Source organism: Folsomia candida, unplaced genomic scaffold, assembly GCF_002217175.1.
Source record: "Folsomia candida strain VU population unplaced genomic scaffold, ASM221717v1 Fcan01_Sc006, whole genome shotgun sequence".
In the NCBI taxonomy this organism is placed as follows: Eukaryota; Metazoa; Arthropoda; class Collembola; order Entomobryomorpha; family Isotomidae; genus Folsomia; species Folsomia candida.
The window spans coordinates 3169766-3191862 of NW_019091198.1; the positions used below are offsets into that span (position 1 = coordinate 3169766).

Below are 22097 nucleotides of genomic sequence, written 5' to 3' on the forward strand. Positions count from 1 at the left end.
TCAGAGTAGCATGAACGTTTTTGCATGAATCACATATTTATCTCATCTTTCTTTCTGAAAACAAGGTTCTAAAAAATATTTTTTTAACCTAAATTTCCTGTCAACCACATATGCTAAAAGAACCCCATTCTTTTTATAAAGGCAACCCCACTTTTGCCTCATCACTAAGGCCTCCTCACTGGAAAAAAGCTGCATGTGTGCCAAGTGGAAAGATTTGGTGGGAAGAAGGGAGCGAAACTCTGATTGGCCGTTGGCTTGATTCAAATAAGACTAATGGTCTAATTCAATCGTTCTTCCCTCCACTCTTCTTCCCAAGCTCGTTCCAGCAGTCAATCTACTCGTGCTTCGTTGCTGGACACTGTTTTTCTTTTTCTTTCGCCTCTTCTTCTGTGTCTGTCACTCTCTCGTTCAGTTGTCCCTTGTCGTCGTCGACATATCATTCAGCACCACACCCACGATATCACTACCTCCTCCCCACCAACCATGTCGAACGATGGTGTGCGAAAACGAGGAGCGCCCCCAAATCCGGCAACCGTTCGCCCTGTCGCCAACCCCATGGACCAACGTGTGCTCACCCTGAACGAAAGAATTTTAAACGACATTTTCAACATTTATACGGATAAGGATGTCGGTAAGCCGGTGGATTTTGTCTTACTGTTGGATTTATTCATGTGTTTATTGCCTTTTGTGCACTTTCTTTCTTCCGTTCTTTCTTTGTCATTCATATATATTGTTGGCGAGTTGAGTTCAAAATCGGAGAGATAGTGATATGAATGTTATCTAAGAATGGTATCTCCTTCGATTCAGAAATAATAGGGGATGACTTTTGCAAGCTAGAGCTGAACTCGGTCTCTAATTGTTATCAATGATGTTAAATTGTGCAATGGTGATGTGACATCACATCCGGCATTGGGTCTCTGTCTCCCCTCCTCGAAAAATGTCTCCTGTTTTGCATGTTACAGCTTGAAATGTGATGATGATAGACGAATGGAATAGAATTTTATTTAAATTTTGCATTTCAATTTGTTTAAAATATTATCCTCTCGAACGAACGAGTTTAGTAGATACACATAAAATTTGAACTTTATTGTTTGCAGGTCTGGTGAAGTTGGGAAAACTTGTGGGTATTGAACTGCCATATCCACGGCGTAAAGTGACGGTTATGATTCTTGGAAATCATTCCGCTGGCAAGTCCAGTTTCATCAATTGGTAAGTTGTTATGATTGATCTAAATTACAAGTACACAATTATTTTAGATTTTTGATTAGCTCATCGCAATCAATATCATATTCATATTCACCACTAGATTTGTTGGGTCACTCATTTTGTTACTTTATGATTGAAGTATTTATTTTTAAATTGAAGGTATATTGAAGAGACTATTTTGAAAACTGGAGTGGCAATTGAAACACAAGGATTCGCTTTTGTAACCAGTGGAAAAAAGAGGGATACCTTAAAGGTGAGTATGTTCTGAAACTTTTAATTATATGTTGCATAATTACTTACATGCTCGCGTAGCGATGAGGTCATGACGAAAAGATAGCAGAGTGGTAGTTTCATACGTATGGTTGCATCCACGTTCGTGAAGGAAACCTTGTAAATGGTTGTCGTCTGAATCGTGTCCAGACATGTCCAAAATATCAGGTATGCATTATGCAAGGAAGATGATCAATAACATTGTTGGGGTGGGGTTGACTGTACTCCTATCCTATCTGTATAATGCATAAAATTAACCCACGGTGGTGATGTCTCCTTCTCGATTAAATCCTTGACCATTTTAAAATTCTGGAAATATAAATTGGTATAAATTTGTTATTGATTCAACTCATGAATTTGAGTTTGTGATTATGAAATGCTAATGGTATTTTATAAAAATCATACAGAACTTTTTTTAAGATAGACTAACCTGTAAATTTTCAGGGTCCAGCAACTCTGCAGCTTTACCCTCATTTGAAGCAACTCCAGGAAATGCAGGGTAAGTAAACTTGTCTTGAATTTTTGAAGAATATTTCCGCACAAGTATAGCCCTTTATAGGGCAGCTCGCTTGCAAATACAAATGCAAAATGCCCAATAAAGAACTACACTGTACAGGTAGATAGTACTTGTGTAGGAGTGGTACCATTATCCAAGGTCCTGTGATTTTCAAAGCCCACTCCCGAGTATTGCTCATGAGAGCAGAATTCCAACTAAAACGTTTTTCTTTGCAAAGTTAGTTAATTGGATGTTGGCACCACGAGGGTTGATAACTGACTGTGAAATCTCAAGTTATCGAGCGATAGTTTAGCCTGTTGAATGGATTGAGTTTAGAGTGAATGATGAATTGAAAGTGTTGAAGGAATATAGTCAAGTGACGTTTTTCATGATGCCTCTACACACTGTGTGTATTATGCGACTCACTTGAGTCACCAGTACGTATACAGAAATTGAATTCCGTTCTTGCATGTATTTTAGCTCTTTGGCCTCTATTATATATACCATCAAAACTACATTTGAGATTGTTAATCAAATCCCTTTTGTGTATCTGTATTGTGTATGGACATATACACTTATTAAGCTAAAAAAAAAACGTCAACAACTCTTGTGTGTTGGACCCTTTTTCTAGTTTCAAGTCACTGTTTTTGGGGATAACGTTCGTACCTAACTTATGATGACATGACATATCGCGTTAAGGCAACTAGAGTACACTTATCTCAAAACTTCAGACCGAGAGAGAAAGAGAGAGAGAGTACAAATAATATGTTCCCTAAAATCTGAGGAGTTGAATGGAAATCTCAAGATTATTCAGAAAGTGTAGCTGTGTCCGGTAGGGAATGCGTACTGCCAATTGGTATGAGAAGCAGTTGATTTTATAAGGGTTGTCGAAGGATGTGGCAGTAGTCCTGTGGTCAATCCTCTCTATCTTGGCTGGCTTATATTGTAATTTAACCATTAATGAATAAACTACGAAACGAACTAGACTAAATAGTTTTCTGAGCTGATTGCATTCTCCCATGTTCAGTGCGAGTTTAAAATATGGGAGTTGCTCGTCCAATTGGATAAAGACAAAAAAGTCACCAAGAAAACATCTGCACATGGTTGATAAGTCATTATTAGTTTGAATACTGCTTATATGCTGTTTATAATGGGTATAGTCTGGTTGGCTTCATATTCGACTCTGCTATTTTGTATCTTTACAAAAATTTCAATTTTGTCATCAATGTCCAGATTCCAGACTGCAAAAAGTTTGAGCAGATTTAGTGAGCATATTCTGAAATACGTAATTTTATGCTAGTGTACCGTGTACTATTGCATCAATATCTGTAATCTTTTTTCACGATATTTTTTATTTATGAGAAAAACTTATTTTCTTACATTCAAATCATGTAACTTGGCTTTTGTAATGTTTATAGTCAACCTGGTAGTAGTTCTGACCCAAGTTAGTCGTCTCACTGTGGGACTTCCTTGTCCACGTGGTCTATTGGGATTTCTATTTTGGCATTATTTTGGGTATTGTGGAGTTGTCGTATATTGCGACTACATAGACCGCATTGACCACATTTCCTTTCTGGAATTCATTTTAACCTGGCTTCTTGCAACTGGACAAAAACCTTCTGTTATCAGTTTTCACAAATTTTCCTTTCGTCAAAAGCGATATTAATGTGGCTTCGCTGGTTTCCCCTTGGTTTGTGTCTGAATTTTCCGAAACGTGGATCAACTTAGAATCGTATTGGTCAACATTATCAACTACTCGCACTCCTAGGAATTGAATGGGCCATTTACCTATGAAAACACATATTTAATAAGAAAATAGGAAATCTTAGGTATACATATTGTTGCATAGTATATAGAAATTCATGTGCCCAAAAACTGATAAAATTACTTTAGCCAAGTTATGTAAGTATTATTACACGGCAAGCATAATAAATAATATCACCGCTTTTCTGATATTATTAGTTCTCCTTTTCATGTTTTAAGTAATATGATTATCTATTGTCTGCGTCATATAAAGATCAAATAAAATGATTTTCATTCCCCATCTCATCAACTACATTCATGAACTACAAGTGTAGTTCATGAATTGAGCCGGATCCATACTCACATATTTTCTGGCTTTAGTCATGAAAAAGCTGATTGTGCAAGCTGCTAAAGTGGTATTCCTTACATGCCACTGCACTAATTTGTAATTTCATTTATCTTCTGAAATTGCATTTTATTCATTATAATGAAACCTTTGCTTTCTATCAGTAACTAATATGACATTAAGCTTTTATCCCTGTGTGTGTGTAGGCGTATTGGACTATTTGACTACCGAAGTGAGCACTTCAAGATCCCGGAAATTTAATCTCGTGGCCTTTGTGGATACACCGGGGCTTGTAGACGGAGACATGAACTATCCTTTCGATGTAAATGAAACCCTCTTATGGCTGGGTAAGTTTTCTTCTTGTTTTATTAGGTCGTCTTGCATGACTCATCCTTCAGAACAGTCGGAAAGGGGAATCCACGAGACTTCAGAGGGTTTCTGTAGTCATGTAACTACCTGAATTTATATGCATATAGATATGCCACTATACTGAGGATGAGTTCTTAGTCGTTTGCTTGCATGCATAATGTATGTACATATACAGTTCATGACGCTCGTGTGAGATTGATGAGTCATAACAGATATGTCCTTTCATTTTCATGACTTTATGTTGTTTTACAGGAAATATGGCCGATCTGGTTTTCGTCTTTTTCGACCCAATGGGGCAAGCCTTGTGCAAGCGGACCCTCAACATCCTTGAATCTCTCTGGTCACCTTACAGTGAAAAGATTCGTCTGTATTTGGCCAAGGCGGATGAGGCAGGAAGCGAAACTGATCGTCAAAAGTATGATTGCCACTTTAATATGACTATGAAAATGACTAATGCGCTTATTTGTCGTCTATCCGGTAATCCAGAGTTACCCATGAGATTGTACATTTCTGAGAATAATACCCAAATAATTTTCTTCCTGATTTTCTTATTAGACTTCACTAATATAGACCTTCCATCATTATTGTTGATGTGAGAGGAAGAATAATTTAATAATGAAAATAATGTATGTAATCATTTAGGGTGCTGATGCAAATTGTTCAGGAGCTATGCAAACGACCTGGACTTAATAGAACTGGCTTCGACATGCCCACTATTTACCTGCCTGATGCCTCTGGAAAGGTAATGATATTGTATTTTTTCACAAGATGACATCATTAAATCTATAGACTTTTCTCATGTGACCATTAAGTTTGTCTAATTAAATTCTCCATTTTTTAATCTCTACACAGCCAAGTCGATGTGCTAACCAAATCACTGATGTATGTGATGAAATAGAGAAAGTCATCGAGCAGACCGTTCAGAATTCTTTGAACAACTTGGAACGAGACGCTAACCTGGTAAAGGAAAGAGTTAGTGTGTCATTGGCATTAGATGCTGAAGCTCGAAAAAGGAATTTTCGACGAAACATTCGCAGTAAGTACTTCGTAAATGTAATGTTGGATTGAAAATGTAATCCTTGGTGGTTAATTTGTAAAATTATGTGATTAGGATTGGTCTTCAATGTACTTGGCTTCATCCTACCATTTTTGCTATTTACTGTTTTGGTAATTGCTGAGACATCGGCTGAAGGAATGCGAAAGCACATTGGACCTGGTGGAGATTTGGTTTATCACTTTTGTGTAAGAATATTTGTTTACATGCACAAATACGTATGTGCAGTAGTTTTAATATGAATTGTCCTTGCTTTTACAGAAACCGCTTGCCATTCTGTGGTCTGCTGTTCCGAAGTCTTACCATTTACATATTGTTATTGGGATTGTTTGCCTTTCTGCAGCATGTTTAATGATCCCTCGCTGTTTTCCAACGGAGAAAGTTGTTGCAAATCGCGAACTAACGAATCTAAAACTGGCTATGAACGTTTTAGAGGATAACTTGAATCGCAAGGTATTGTAACCTTTGTAAATTGTGTATCATTTTTGTTCAGATTGACTAATAGACGATATTATTGATTCGTTTAGAAAACCATGTACTCGGAGTACTTACGACAGAGTGTTGCCGAGTCAGACTTCATTGAATAATCATGTCATCTCTTCTATTTTATTTATTCTTCCTTCTATCTTGAACCTAGTTTGTATGTTAGCAAATCCACTTGTAAGAATCATTCTGTCATATTATGATATTGTAAAATTCCGATTCCCTGTTTACACTTATTCTATTTAATGTTTCTGCATATGAATATGTTTATAATGACATTTATTCCCAGTGGGATCAGCTTCCTATAAAAATTGCTATTAATTGTTTTTTTTAACTATTTTGCCTTGATCGCGTAGAAACACGTGTAGCTATCTGCTTAATTCTTAATTAAGTTATTTCTCGATTACTATGTGGTCAACTTAATCTGTGTCAAATAAGCCTGAATAACGACATTTTCTTTAATTATTACAATATTACATTTATGTAAATCCAAAATATCTTGGAATATTTCTATATGAGAGGATTTCGTAGGATGATATTATAAAGCATTTATATACCTGCTAATCGCCAAAGAGTGATATTATTGTGTTTTGATATGTACTACATTACGTGCAATCATAGCAATAATTTTGTTAGAATTGATCTTTAATATTGAACTGAAAGTTGTAACACAAAATGGTTGTGCAAAGTCTCGTCGCTTCCTAATGTGTAAGCAAACCAGTGATCAAATACCAAAACACAGTTAACTAACATTCCGAATAGTGGTGATTGATGATCTTTACCGTAAGAAACTAAATCACAGAAACAATTGTATTAAAGACAAATATACTGTAAAACATTTTTTATTAATATTCATATCATTATAATTTTGTAAGTTAATGTTCACTGTATTGGGACATATCAATTTGTCAAATGAAATAAATTAAAAATGTGCCTTTAAAACAAACAGTGAGTGTTTCTATAATTACATTTTCTTACATAACCTAACGTGCATATAATACTAGCGGTTACAAGTAATATAATTTCCCATTAAATTAATAACGTTCAGTTTAAATGGGAAGTAATAGTTATATTTTTAATGACAGTAATGAGAATTTTTATCTTTATGAATAATATAAGTTATAAAATGTGATTTTTTTGACTGTACGTGTAAAGTTTTACATTTTACGAGACACAAAGCAAGCAAAATACACTAAAACAAAATGGTTACGTAACAAAAATATTCATCTTTTCATCAGCACGATTAAACAAGGTAACAAAGGTTGAGTCGAATTATTTTATTATTACATTACATATTTATTTATTTATTACTACTGAGTTCGTTTGTGTACCGCTTAGTACGACGCCATTACAAATGCAAGAAATGTACCAGTCAGAGTATAGATCCAAAGATCGAGTATTCTATGTTCAGAGAAAAGTTGGCTCTTTTAAATAACGCGATAAAAATTCGAAATACATTAACTTATCCAACTACACATTAGCAGCAGTGTGAGTTTTGTTGTGGTACTTTGAGGACAACAGAGTAATAAAGGAGGCAGTGGAAGTGACAGATTCTCGGTGTTGGAGCCATCGACGAGAATAAGAGTTGACCCAGACGTTCAAATAATTAAAAAAGTTGCCCACGGAACGCTCCACACGAACAATCCCTCCGACAAATGAGTTTGGAGATTGGTCATCCCGATCAGAGTCAATGTCACGTGCAGCGTTGTCGTTGTCCTGCAGATCGGTCTCCAGGGCTGCATTGCCAATACTACTCTGGTCATCATCCGAGGAAAAGATGTTGATCTGAATGTGTGAGGGTGGAAATTGATGGTGAATGTAGTGCCCTTGTTCGTTCTTAACTTCCTCCTTTACGTGACTGGGACTTGTGAAGGTTGTGCCTTCTTCTTCGGCTTCAGGTTCAATCAGCACGCTTTGGTCTTGTTGCTCAACAACATGATCCACAACGACTTTGACGCTATTATTACTTTCACCACCCCGATAGTACCCTCCATTTCCTCCTCCTCCCAGCAAGGGATTGACTGTTGAGGGTTGTTGTGGCTGCAATTGTTGTGTAATGATGGCTTGGCGAATGCAAGGGGTTCCGCCTCCAGAACTGCTATTTGTGTTGAGAGTTGAACGACTTTTTCCATCGAAACGGTTGTTGGTGTTGGACTGGTCATGAGACGTGCAGAAGGAGGAGATCCATTTGTAAATCTCTGTCCTCATCCGTTTGTATCGATAAGCGTAGAAAAGGGGGGAGAGGAGCGGGTGCAGCCCTGCGAAAAGTAGTGGCAGAACGGTTGTACTCCATGACCAGACCAAGTTTGACGATACGGCGGAGTAACTTTGAGATTGGGTTCCGTAAATTGTCTGAAATAATAAAAAAATGTGTGTTAAATTTTTTTTATGGGTGAAACTAAATTTAGTTACATATTCTTGGAATGCATGAAAAGTTTGAACTCTAATGGTGTCGCAAGTTTGAAGACACAAATAAATAAATGATATGCAATATTTAAAGCTGGCGATGTCGCATATTTATGAAAAGTTTCCCATCATCGTAATATCATGTTGTAAGACTGCATTCCTCTCCTGTCAGTCAACAAGAAGAGACAGGTTATCAACACGTACGATGAGGATAAATATAAGTAATCATATGAACGACACGACAAGATTTGTAGCTTGATATGAAATGTCAGAAAAAGGCTATAAAATTCGGTTGTGTTGGAACTCGAAAATTGTACTAAAAACAATCCGGAAGTTGTTCCTGTGTAAACTGGGAAAACGCAGAGTTAATTGGCATCTTATGTGCTTGGATCATTTTCCACTTAGGAATAAGTAGAGCTTGGCGTTTGTTGACTTTTGTCGCTCTTTTTAGGTACACGTTCACACACACATTTATCGGAAACTTGTGTGATTCTATGTGCCAGTAAATGTGCATGCAGTAGTCGGGAACATGCAGCAAATATAGAATAATTGGAGACTGATGTGACATAATTTGGCAGTTGACCACTGTTACCCCCAAGATATATTTTAAGCTCAGACAGATGAAAAAAGACAGATTTACTCAGGTTGACTCATCATCATTCTCTGTAATAATATTTAAGGATAGGAGACAGGAGTGGGCCATCGTGTCATCGGTCTCTCGGTCGGTAGGTCTTATCTTGTCAACTAATCCTAAGTCAACGGAGTGGCGGTGGGAGTGGAGAATAAGTGGAGTTATGTTGAGACCGTGGGTTTCAAGATTCGGTTTAGTTCAGTGGAAATTAACCCTTGTAACACATCTGTTGTGTACCAAACGTACATTGAGCGTGCATGATGAGCGAGTACACACACCCGGAAACGACATCATAATAATTCATCCATTTTATTAAAGCCATAAGTTTATAGAGTTATGATGTCACAAGTGGCTAGCTATCTGATAAATCAGAAGTTATGAATGACATGTGCACCGTCTGTCTGTCTGCGGGCTTGTAATCAGGGTTTTTTTTTACTGCAACCACTCTTATCGATATTGCGTAATTTTTATGAGTCTCAATAATTTAAAGAATCAGTATCAACCAGAACTAACGTGACAAATGTATGCAAGTGAAAAAAGAAGCACTCACCATGATGGTTTGTATGGCACTATTTGCTTTGAGAAAATAATATGGTGACCAGCAAAGAATTGTGACGAAAAGGGCGACAACTGCGACACGGCCAGCTCTATCTAGGCGAGCAACTCGCAGACGGTTCATCAGTCGAAATTTGACTACAATGGGCAGAAATGCTGCTCCTTTCACCTTTTTTCCTTCAGACTCTGCACAAGAGAATATTTATAAAAAATTAAAATAACCATTCCAAGATAATCCTTTAGTTTATGTAAATACTTTGTGAACTCGTTCTCACCTTTGTTCACAGTATGCTCGGGAGAAACTGAGAGAAAATATGGTTTGTACTGGTTTGCAATCTTGATCTTCTGCCGTCTCGCCTCCAACCAGATTTTAGTATAAATATAAATCATTAGGATGACTGGAATTACGAATAGAAAAATAGTGCTGGTCAAGGAGTACAGTGACCAAATGAGATCTCCACTGGTGGGACTAGGATGGATGAACACGTCATCATCTTTGGTAAGGTTAGAAGAATGGCTTGGAGGGTGAAATCCTCCCAACGTCATCGTTCCTGCCTCGTTTTCATCGAGATCATTTTGTTGTTCTTCCGTCCTATTTTGCATCTTCAAATTCAGCAAGATCTCTCGACTGACTCGAGCAGCACGATGTACTTGACGTTGAACTTGGAGACAGTGAGGGAAAACGGAAAAACTGGGTTCGATAGATGCGATGATGGCCGTGGCTGAAATCAAAACGACGACGATTATCAACACTACTGTATTATCATGACATGTATTTTAACGAGGTTGAATTGAGTGGTACGAGAAGGAGATGATATTTATTTACGAATTTACCAAAGGCTCTTCTGAAAGCCCGAGTCTTAATTCAGAATTCACAGTTGGTGAAATAGATTGTTTTCTAAGAATTTATTCAGCAAGAAATTACGATGCAGAAGCACATACATCCGAAAATCTGAGACTTGGAAATGTTTGTTAGCACTCTTGTCTCACTTTGAGTTGAGACATGTCTATTCTGCTTTCGTGTTTTCTCTCTCCCACTCAACAAATGCATATCAAGACGAGTATTTATAACTCATTTTATAATAATTTAAATCTCTCTGAGCTGTGTTGGTTGATCTTGAAAAGAGAAATTGAGAAGCATCAATTGTCACAATTTCGTTCGTGATGCTGTCAATTCGCATCGCTTATCGAAATGATAAGTAAATATATCGTATGCCAAATACTTACCGAGTGAAATTAATCCTCCGATGACGGAGGTGGCGAGAATACTGGGAGTGGTGAGAAACTTGTGGTAGTGAAGTGGCTTGACGACAGCTATTCAGAGGGTAAAAAAATTGCGTGAGATTAACATGATCTAGTAAAATCGGATTTAAATCGTAAAATCACCAATAATTCTGTAATCAAGCTTACCCAAATATCTTTCCATTGCAATCTCCAACGCTGCTAATACAGACGCGGCAGCCAAGCCGGCTAAGATTCCATTAGTCAGGGCGCAGTCCCAGCGCCAAGATGCAGCCAGGCCGTAGTATCCTGCCCCGAAGGGAATATCGTCTACTTTCACAGTCGTAAAATTATGACCATTAGAAAAGAGATTCCCTTGATTCTGTGACGAGGAAAATTGTGTAGGTTGCTGCTGAGATGATACAACATATTCCGTGTCTGTAGTGGTCTTCAAAAAGCTCCACAAAATGCTTGGGAACAGGAGGATCACGGAAGCGATATCGGCCAATAGAAGATTTATCAAAAATCTGTAACACAGGAAATAGAAAAATCCAAGAATTAGGATGGTAGTTGTTTTTTTTTGTATACAAAAAATCTCAAATCTCAAAATCCTTTCTTGACCCAGTTGTTCTATGCTTAATGGAGATTATACATAAGTATTCAGCCCACCACGAAGACTGGAATTGACAGTGGTACCAGCCCACGTATGTGCTCTAATAAATGTCACACAATTGTAAGGAATTATCTTTAAAAGTAGAACAGCACTCACTTGTCGGTAATGGATCGGATGTGCTTGGACCGGAAGTAGAGGCAGCTAACGGGAACGTTGGCTAGGAGTCCAGCGACGCAAAAGAGAATCATGAGAGTACTTTCTCCATACATGACGGTCGTGGTGGTGGTGGTGGTGGAAATGTACCTCTCAGTCTCTAATTCACCCTCTGGCTCGACAACCATGTCCATCTCTCACTCTCGGAATGAGAATGAATACTATTCAGTCTCAGCAAGTGATATCTTCTTTCGAGTGCGAAATGACCTCTCATTCAAGTTTGTCGTCGACTTGACACTTGTACCTCGTCAGCGGGGCGGTCGTTCATCTAAACAAAATAACGATAAACAGGTTGTCAATCAATCACTGGATAATGTACACAAGGGCAAGGTTTACTTGGGGATGGGAATACTATGGGCGCATTTTAATTCGTCAACACCACTGTCAATCGCGTATTGATTGATGAGAGTAGGAAAATTTGCTATCAGCATGCCTTCATATCTGCATACGAATTATTATTTTATATGTACCAATCTCGATCACTTGCACACTCCACCAACTCCACTGGTCTCGTAATTGTGCTGCTAATATGATGCTGATGATGCAGAGATGCAGAGAAAGAAAATGCGAATTGAATTGTAAAACAAAATCAAGGCAATTGGTTAAAAATATGTGTGTTCGATTGTATGGGATGATGATTAATTACTCAAATTTCCGTATTCCAATGGCGTGATGCAACAACGAGTCAGGAACTGTGTGAGTTCTGTGTATGGAATTGTAGTGCTCAAAACTAAAGAAATGTTCTTTTTGGTCAATACCATTTTTATTATTGATTCCAATTGCATGCACGAGCATCAACAATGCACGACTCTTGTATGAATATGCGACAAATATTGACACGTTGAAAAGTTTGTGTAGAGATTGTTTATCTGCTCATTTGCGAATTCAACTGAAAAACAAATGCAGTTGACTATTTATTAAACAAAGTAATTTTTATAATGATTGACGCTTTGTTATCGAGTCACTTAAGCTTGTTAATTGATACTGTTGCTGTTGTTACGGATCTGCCTTAAAACTTGATCTCCAGGATAAATTGAGGCAAATGTATATTTGTCGTGTTCAACATAATGAATGAATTTTGCGTCATGCAGTTTCCTCCATTTTAAGTAAAGCAGTGATATGACTATTGCAAAAGAGGAGTAGACAAATTTGGCGGATGCAATGCCGGATACGCACGTGCTATCGAATTACCTTATCCATTTTACGCCACAGTATGACGGAAGCTGCTAGTTTAAATCCTGATATGTATCAAACTCTCGAAATTATCCAGATTTCTGGATATTTTTCACCGATTTAGAAAAACAGTGTTGATCTCACATTTCAATAATGTCATTCAAACCAGACCCAACTTTTGTTTGGTTTCATAAATTATGCGCAAATGGAGATCCTACCGGAAATAAAAGTGTTGTATGGGAGTCGCATACTTGTATTTGTAAATGCACACAACAGCTTCAAGTACAAGCTTCTGGCATATGCGATAAAAATCCATAATGTGATGTATTTATTTCAAATCCCAACCAATTATTCAGGGCCGAATTCTATATGGCCAGGCAGATACGGTTCAAATAAACTGGATTGGATTATTTTTTTGCGTTATTCATTTCTCATATTTAGGCTTGGTTACAGTTACATGTGGATGACGTGATCTTTGCCTTGAAATTTTCATGGTAATTCATTCCTCCAATTCATACGTCTTATTGGCAGTTATTTGTGGCTAGTTAGCTGGGCGAAATGGAGAATGCGAAGAAAATGTTGCTCAAGTCGGAAGCGAGTGTGTCTCAAATTCCTCATGTTCATTTCATGGGTGAAGGATACCTACATGTTGTGCATATCCTTCCGCTAAATCAACCACAGAGATTTATACTCTATTCCACCTGTTAATGCTTATAAATAGTCATAAACAAATTTCAATTACACTGGAAACTGGAAGAAGCTGGACGCAGTTTTAGATTCCAAGGGCAAAATTTCCAATCAAAATTAGCAATTTAATTATGATGCATGTACGGATTCTCAAGTTTCACGGTTCCAATCTTTCCATCGGATCCAAGCTTTTCGACCTTAATGAAGCATTTTGGTACAAAATGTTCCCTGATCTTTACGACATGACAGGTGTTATTTTTGTTTACATCAAATGCAAATCTATACAAGTTCACGTACAGAGGCGTTTAACACACTTTTCCGCACACACTGCGTGAATCACTTACTTTTAGGCTGACATTGAGACACGCACGGAAAAAAATCGACCTCAAATATACATATTTCGCTCGTCGTCTCTCGTTATATGACTCAGATTGCTTATGAATTGGACAAAGTGGTTGTTTTCAATTTTATGATACATAAAATGTTAGCACTGCAGTCACCACCAGTCCATTCACAAATTGTGGGTTGAGACTATTGAGGGATGACAAAGAGAGAATATTTTGACACTCCAGCTCTCATTAGTTGGAAAGTATTGCTTGCATAAATTTACTTGAAATCAAAGCGAAAAATGCGATCCGTGCTCTTTGAGTTTGCACAGATAAAAATAAAATGTTTTCAATGCCATTTTCACCACCCAGAGAAACAAAACCCTCAATCAGAAGCGACCATGGCCTCCAAGTCACTTTAAATGAAAGTTCAACATAAAAGAGTAACAACATTTGCACAATATTTGCACACCAAGTTGGCACGTATATTGCATAAAATTTAAACATTTTATGTGGGTAAATAATTTCGTGATGGTTTGACTGACAACTTGAAGTCAGCTTATATCAGAGTTGAAGGACATGCATACTTTACCTACATTTATACCCGTCTTGTAAACACAAAGATTCCTTTTCACCCAAAATCTTATTAATCACTGTTGTTACGTGATCGACAAAAGAAAGGCACGCAGAGTGCTTTGGGCAGATAGCATTAAACAAATGTAAGCATTCATATTCACTCGTAAACTTTCCCTTTCATTTTCCAAGGATCTATTTTTTCTCAGAAGTTGTATGGGCTGTTTTATGGACGAAAAAATCCATAACGTCCCAAAATAAGTGGTGCTAAAAGCCAATACTTAAAATATTATGAAACACAAGGCAATAATTTTGCAAGATTCCACAAAACCGAATGAAAAGCGGCATGTTAATGAAAGTACTTATGTATGTTCGGGTCTACGAAAAGTAGAGTTTCAAATGTCTTACCGCTACAAATATTTAATGACGTATCTACATATTTACGTTTCACATACATCTTAAAACCACGCTTGAAACGCATAAATAGTATAATTTACCTAGTAAACTATTGCGTACAATGTATGTCGCATGAGGATATAGAAACGTAGAAATGAAACCGGTACGGACCACACAAGCCCGGAAATACGATATGTCATCTGACAATTTCAATATAATCTATGCATAGTGGGTGCCGATACAGGGCGGAGGTCAACAAGGTCAGAGTATGGAATTAACCTTAATAGCATTGTAATGAGCAATTTAGAGGGATTGGGACCATCCCACTTTCTGCTTGTGCTGATTGCTCCAGAGGCAACTCGTGTATATACTTGGAGCAATCCAAAGATATAAGAGTATGTATACAAATCTCTGGTGGTTGACATGCACGTATCAAAGAAACCAACCACTGACCGGATTTAGTTCCGTCTGGTTTACACCTTGGAGCCAATAATGAGGTGCACATTTATATCATCTTGCCATCAATACTACAAGCTTTGTTTCGTCTTGTGAGCAAAGTAGAATGGCCATCTGCAAAGTCTCATCGTCTGCTCTGCAAATAGCTTTTTTTCATACTTGTTCCCACCACCCAAAACTGCTTTCTTTCGACCTGAGTACATTTCATGGCACTGACTACAGTTCAAGAAACGCAGATTTTAAATGTTCCTAATAATTGAATTTAGTCTCACAGTCTGCATGCGAAGATACCTGTAATTTAAGGTTGGATGTTGACGGAATAATAATTATAAACTGAAACCTATGGCATTAAAAAGACTAGTGCTGCTCATAAGCTGGGTGGATATGTATGTATGTATTGTACCCTATAAACAATGCTACTAAAGCATATATTTACCTTTTCAGATGAACTTATGAGAAAGTGGTGTACTGGATAATTAGTGGGATTCCCCAGCTAAATAAGCGCTTTAATCGGATTTTCCTACCAGTTTCCCCGTTAAAGATTAAATCTCATCGACATTCGCATCCTAATCGAGCTGCAACATAATTGCTCGCATTTGAAGCTCAACCGCAATCCAATCCAATAAGAGTAATGCGCAACAGATTTTAATTCGATATTGCGACATAACGACTCCCACACGTTCCCGAGAACAAGTCCCGATTTCCCCAACTAATTTACAATTAGTCATCATCATCACTTTTGCCATGTGTCTCTGTTGAATTGCTGAGTATGACGACTACAACCTGGTAAATACAATTGTTTTTATGTTTTATGGAGTACAAAGTCTTGTAATTAGTCTTCATACATGCTTCCACAGTTGACACAGATCGGTATATCACGGGTTCAACATAATAACAATAACATGTTAATTCTGTAAATTACTTGCCCTGTGCACGTTTTATTTCGCAGTTCAGTAATGAATCTTTTAATTTTTTTGTTGTATGTACATTGAGATGAACAAAATCCCCATATTTTTCACGTTGTAGCGTCAAGAGATCAAATAAGTCATACGTCATCACAAAATGTGAAACTAAAATGCGTGCTAGAGGCACTTGACGTGTATATTATACGACAATTAAGTATTTGCTGACTTTGACTCTCAACTAAATTTTGTTGTCACCACTTAATGAAGTCATCGCATATCGTTGTTAATATTATCATTATGCGTGTGTGCTTGGAGATTATATATCTCCAACGAATATAAATATGTGTGTATGGCATACAAAATTCCTCAGACAAAGAGTTGCGTATAACTTGAACTGATTTTTCTAAATGATATGAATGCAACTGCTTCATATAAAAGAATTGCCTTGATACAATCAAGTTCTTTAACTTGATTATCAAACTTTGGCTAATCTATTGAAATATAAGCAAGTTGATGCACTCGGTATAAATAAAAGGGCAACGGATTGCATTTTTGTTGTGCAGAATTGCTTGGTTTTTTCAACTTTTCATCCTTCAGATTCAAGTTTACGAATTTCTCTTGTGTGTGGAATGAAGCAAACCTGCAGTAACTTTGTATCGTTAGCAGCCTAACGGATTAAATGTTGACCATTTCTTGTACGATGGCTGTAATAAATACTTTGTATTGTTTGAATTTAGCAAATTTGTTGGTTTTATGTATGTATCGGCTGCCTCAGTCTTTAATGTTGACTCGAACTTGTTCCATTCCAAGCAGACCATTGACCATCAACTTCATTCCTGCACACAGTCAATAATACGTAACATGCAAATGCACTATTTTACTGGTGATAAGCAGTATATCGACGAGTTGAGTTGTAAATATTATTGTAAATATGTATGTGTGCATATACTTAAAATGAGATCGTTCACTCATTAATTTTTATCGAAAGGTTTGTGCACTAATAGATTCTGATGGGTCGAATATAACGAATGCTATATATTTTACTGAACAAGAAGGAATGTTTAATTGTGTGCTAAGATGTATCAGATTTATTAACAAACCGACTTGATTTTTCTTAGAATTTCAGACGGACTGCATGAATAAACTGGTACGGCTACCTTTTTTAGCTGATAAGATATAAATCCAATAGCGAAACTGGATTTAACTTGATCTCGGGGATTCCCCAGTTCAAATTTGTAAGATGGGAAATCAAACAGAAATTTTCAATTAATATATTCCATCAACCTTGGGACGTGATATTTGATAGTTTCTGAAGTCCTTTAATGCTGATATCATGGACATCTTCTGAATTTCACATTAATCATTTCGGTTCAGGGTTTATTATGGGACAATTTGCACATCGAGTGAATTACGTGAGCTACATTTTTATACACACAAGTGCACGAAAGTGTAAATCAGTGCCAACTTATAGAAAAGTCTCATTTTCTCTGAAAGTTCTTGATGCTATTTCAAATAAACTCCTTGATTTTAAAGCCCAGGTGGTCTTAATCTCGAATTGACTGGATCTAATAAATTATCAAATTATGATATTGTTGCAAGTACAGCAGAAAAGATTCATAGTGTATCCTGTTTGTATACCTAATTGACTTCTTACCCAATGTCCACGTGTTGTAGGTATGCAGTTACACATACATATGTAAATCGTTCAAGTCCACAAAGTTGAACCAGTGCATAATAATCTCACGTTTTGAAGCCAAAGTGCAGAAAATTAATTATTGGCTTATGTATAAAAACTGGACGCAGCATATCATGTGCAATGCACGTGAATACGTAATGCATAAAGTTCCATCCCACCTCATTGTTTTTCCATATCTTTGAATCAATTCACTTGTTCAGAGTGATGTTAACAATATGTTAAGATTTCCATGCACATCAACAACTTTGTCTGCCGTGGTGGTATCATTCATTATGTAAGTTGCTTACGTTAGACTATTTTATGAACTATTCTTCTGTGCACTATTTGAAAAGGAGGTTTATTCACCATGAGTGCTTTTTGACTTAAGCTCTTTATTTTTAGGAGACCTTGGTCTCACAAAATGATCAAATTAAAAACTTACAGCACCAGCAAATCTGATGTATGACTCAATCCTGTCGAACCGTGTATCATGGAGTACAAAAGTCCATTTCCTACTTGGCTTATTTATCTGCATTCACGGCATGTGCTTGTAAATACGTTGTCACTTGTGAAGAATTAATTATGTTTAGGAGGAACCCGTGGATTAGATAGTTCATTATTTAACGTTTGGAAGATAACGTTAATACGCTTTGTTAAAATTCTAAACATTTATCTGTCAGCGATACACTTATGAAAATGGTAAAATCACGATATTTATTTAATGCAACGGCTGAAAATGTAATTTTAAAATCTACTGACTCCCGAATTATTTAAGAAGAGACGAGTACAATTAAAAATTATGAAACTACAGACAAGAATACGAAACTATCTGCATTACATTTTTTTTCGCCCACGCCACGAGTTCTTAGTACATCTTTGGCATTAAGGAGATTCTCATCTCCGATAACATTGTTGGTTCACCAAAGTCAGCAAATTACTCCCACCGTTCGTCTGGTAGTTTGCTACAGATCGCATTTTGGAAAGCATTTTTAGCTGGCCGTCGTCTGCTGCTGTCGTAGCCGTGCATCACCTACATTTCGTCAACGATCCCGTACTCGATCAATGCAAATTAATCAGAAATGAAGTGACAAGGGTTGGATATTTTCCCCATGAATTGTATCGGCTATGAAAGAATTTACTGTTTTCTGATTGAATGAAACTTAATAAACAAGTCGTCACTTATCATTACGCCCAAAAAGTCTCTATTTTAGTCTTAACCTGGATTTGACTGCAGTAAAAGCCCCATTTGCAAAAGGTTCATAAAGAAAGTGTCACTGAAAATGCATTGAGTGGGATAACATGTCTTTTTGTCTGTGAGATGTACTTGATTACGGGAGGATGCTCACGTGAGAACGAAGTGCTAGTTTAGAATGTCACGTTGCATAAGCCATATCCTCGCATTAATTCACTTCAGGGGAGGAGGCATCACTTTTCCTGAATTTGGGTTGTGGTATCATCAAAGTACTGTTTTCGCATCAATACTTTATTTCACGTCGTCTCAATTTTCTGGAAATGTCTCATCGCAACTTTCACTGGAAATGGGCGAAATCTATTTCTTAAATGATTCAAGTCTGTTTGACGTCTAACTTGATTAAATTAAGTTCATCGCCAACATGCACGAGAATATTCGTCAGTTTCCTCCGTAAAAAAATACTGATACTTTTTAAAGATGTCGCTTACACGACAAACAATATTCGCTCTATAAAACACATATTGCATAACTTTCTCGAATTTACGAGAAGATTTGTCTAGATGGATTTGCCTAGGTGAAGCAAAGATGATAAACTTTTACGACAATTTCATAAGAAAGATGCAGTTGAGGAAGTTAGGATTTAAATTGGGTTCACGAAACTTGAACAATTCCGATTTTGAGTTCAACCAAAACTGAACTGGATAATTGAGATATTTTTAGATTATGTGTATCTATGCCGAGCTCATTATACCGCGTTGGAAATAATTGTGAGCCCCGACTTCCTACTAACTTTTTGCTAATTAATTATGAGTAACTATGAGAAATCTCTAACCCTAATTTAGCCTCATTTGCACATTCTCACAAGAGTTGTGATGATGGGAAACTCAGGACTACGTGTGCATGCACCACTTTGTTATGATCCCATCCAGCCGCTACTCAAAGTGCACAATGATGATAGTCAGCAAGAAATTTATTTCTGCAGAATCTGGATACAAAACAGTACGTCAAATAATTAGCAATTAGCAAGTGCTCCAGATCTGCTTGGGATAGTTAACAGATTTTGACGCAACTAAAAGTTACGTCTATTGCATTGCATTTTACTTGCACGTAGTTTCCACAAATTGAACTAAAGTTATTTTGAGTTGTACGACGAATTATGTACTTGCTGTTGGTTCTGCTGTGTACTTTGCTCTTTCTTCCCCAGTCGCATTTATTCTGTGACTTTTGAGTTCTGACCCAGCTACTTGCCCCCACGCTCAGCGTACATACATAGAACTCGACTACACATTTCTACACAATTGTGTATGTTTTAAAGCCTATGTTTGTACGTCGTCTATGTTTTAAAAGTTGCAAATTCAACAACTTCAGCTCTACAGCAGCTTCATTAGGATGCATGACAATTAACAATGAGTTACCCTACTTCCACCCCGCATTCATACAATATTACCATATTTGAGGAAAGCACAAAAAAGTTTTGCCTGCGGAGATGGAAAGCGGAGGAGTGCATTTATTTGATATCTTATTGTTACCAAATCCTAGATTCGGATCATCATGGAAGGAGAAAGTTCATCCTTTTATTAATACCAAGTCTGACTTCTCAGTTCCTCGTACTACTTCAAAAATAGTAAAAATCCGACCTCTCTCCTTCGCTTGTGGATAAAATCTGTACTCATTTTCATTTGACAATGTTTACTTGCTTGTCCGGACTCCACGTCAAAAGAATGAAAGAATTGTCATGCAAATATCTGCAGTCCTCAGAACGTAGTTGTGTCGTGATGCTCTGGATCTTTTAAAAATTGACATTTTTGACATTTGCATTAGAAAAGTCGGTCGAGATTTAGAGGGATATTTACTCTGTGTGCATATGAAGGAGGAAATAAAATAGTACTGCGTCTCACAATTCCCATTCATACCATTATCGGTATTAATATTTACTAAATAAAGTCATAAATTTTCTGCTGCGTTAATAACACTGATAATAACGTGTACTATATTAACACCACGACAAATCTTTGGCAGCAATAACTGCACCTTTAAGTCAAAAGGACAAAATTCGTTTGCAAAAGCCTGATACATTTGTACTTCAACTACGCTCAATTCGCCTGATTTTTTGTACAATTTTATGCTGTTTTGATCTTGAGTTGGACTCTTCAAATAATAATAAAGTGAGCGCAATTTGTGTCAAAGATACACGTGTCAAAGGGTTTTGGTGAAGTGTGCAAATGCAAGTTGTGATGAAATGAATGCTTCATTGTTTCATTGGATGCTGGGCTGTCTCGTTGTATGGTTGGAGAATGTAATAATCATATTAATGACTTAATTCTATGTTGTCAAATTATATGAATAAAACGACCATGAGATGAAATGCTTGACACGACTAAATTATTAAGTGGGATGAAATAACTGTGAAATTCATAAGTAATCTATTAATAAATTTGTCTCACTTTTATTATGCTCCTGGACTTAAAAAAATTATACGAAGCAAACAAAAATATGAAAAGTCTTACCTTGATGTAGAATTAAGAATGATCTTTTTGTCCGAGTCTCCAAAAAGTAGTTCAGAAATGAGGAGCGGTTTATGCAGCGTATTTCTCAACTTGCCTCTCCTTCCTTATTTAGTGAGTCATAAATAACTGTTCGTAATGGCTAAGTTATCACTGGTGTAGCAAATATAATATTTTACTAGATTTAGTCAGGAAACAGATTATTACTGGAATAATAAAGTGAATAGTTTTTATCTCGTAAAATCCGACACAGGTACAATTTCTCGATAGGTACTTATTACTTCATCAGGTAACAATTTACTGATTAATGTGATTATATAATTTTACGCGTTATTAAACTAAACGGTTTGTGTATCACTAAATGATTTTTGATGATGTGTAATGTTCAGGTAAAGACTTGCAAGGAATCACAAGAGTCCAGGTTATCGTTTTGTAGGGGAAGGATGCAACAGGCAGTTCAGCTCAGCGTGAGACGGCGATAAGAAAGTTGGTGGAGAAGCAGTTCTGTTTCTTCCATGGCAGTCTGGCTGAGACTACGGCTTGGATGAGGAGGAACTTCTAGTTTAGTGCAGTTCGCTTAATGTGGTGGTTTCTTTTCTTGGTT

General features: G+C 36.9%; 2 protein-coding genes and 1 long non-coding RNA gene across 5 annotated transcripts; 1 reads left to right on the forward strand and 2 right to left on the reverse strand.

Annotated features, from left to right (window-relative positions):
* The first annotated feature begins 294 nt into the window (after positions 1-294).
* LOC110850974 lies at positions 295-6913 on the forward strand. The gene is made up of 11 exons (XM_022098589.2): positions 295-631; positions 1098-1209; positions 1366-1459; positions 1921-1975; positions 4268-4408; positions 4683-4845; positions 5073-5172; positions 5283-5466; positions 5542-5672; positions 5746-5937; positions 6012-6913. Exons 1-11 carry the CDS (start codon positions 484-486, stop codon positions 6069-6071), a joined length of 1380 nt encoding a protein of 459 aa, XP_021954281.1. The 5' UTR covers positions 295-483; the 3' UTR covers positions 6072-6913.
* LOC118436024 lies at positions 972-2802 on the reverse strand. 2 transcript variants are annotated; one of them, XR_004835135.1, is made up of 4 exons: positions 2121-2802; positions 1907-2044; positions 1507-1785; positions 972-1228 (listed from the first exon to the last, which is right to left on the reverse strand). It is a non-coding gene; the product is annotated as an uncharacterized LOC118436024 (long non-coding RNA). The 2 variants fall into 2 exon arrangements; XR_004835134.1 differs by having other exon boundaries at positions 1907-2802.
* On the reverse strand, positions 6794-22040 carry LOC110850973. 2 transcript variants are annotated; one of them, XM_035852855.1, is made up of 7 exons: positions 21497-22040; positions 11550-11874; positions 10970-11307; positions 10787-10873; positions 9835-10281; positions 9555-9745; positions 6794-8319 (listed from the first exon to the last, which is right to left on the reverse strand). In XM_035852855.1, exons 2-7 carry the CDS (start codon positions 11738-11740, stop codon positions 7438-7440), a joined length of 2136 nt encoding a protein of 711 aa, XP_035708748.1. In that variant the 5' UTR covers positions 11741-11874; positions 21497-22040; the 3' UTR covers positions 6794-7437. The 2 variants fall into 2 exon arrangements, with proteins under 2 accessions (XP_035708748.1, XP_021954280.1); XM_022098588.2 differs by lacking the exon at positions 21497-22040 and having other exon boundaries at positions 11550-12822.
* Positions 22041-22097: the final 57 nt, after the last annotated feature.

Coding starts and splice junctions, on each gene's coding strand:
- LOC110850974 (XM_022098589.2), top strand. CDS start 484: ATGTCGAACGATGGTGTGCGAAAACGAGGAGCGCCCCCAAATCCGGCA. Junction 4,846..5,072: donor AGCGAAACTGATCGTCAAAA/GTATGATTGCCA, acceptor GTAATCATTTAG/GGTGCTGATGCAAATTGTTC. Junction 5,938..6,011: donor AGGATAACTTGAATCGCAAG/GTATTGTAACCT, acceptor TGATTCGTTTAG/AAAACCATGTACTCGGAGTA.
- LOC110850973 (XM_035852855.1), bottom strand. CDS start 11,740: ATGGACATGGTTGTCGAGCCAGAGGGTGAATTAGAGACTGAGAGGTAC. Junction 10,874..10,969: donor TGCAATGGAAAGATATTTGG/GTAAGCTTGATT, acceptor CCCTCTGAATAG/CTGTCGTCAAGCCACTTCAC. Junction 8,320..9,554: donor GTGCCATACAAACCATCATG/GTGAGTGCTTCT, acceptor TTATTATTTCAG/ACAATTTACGGAACCCAATC.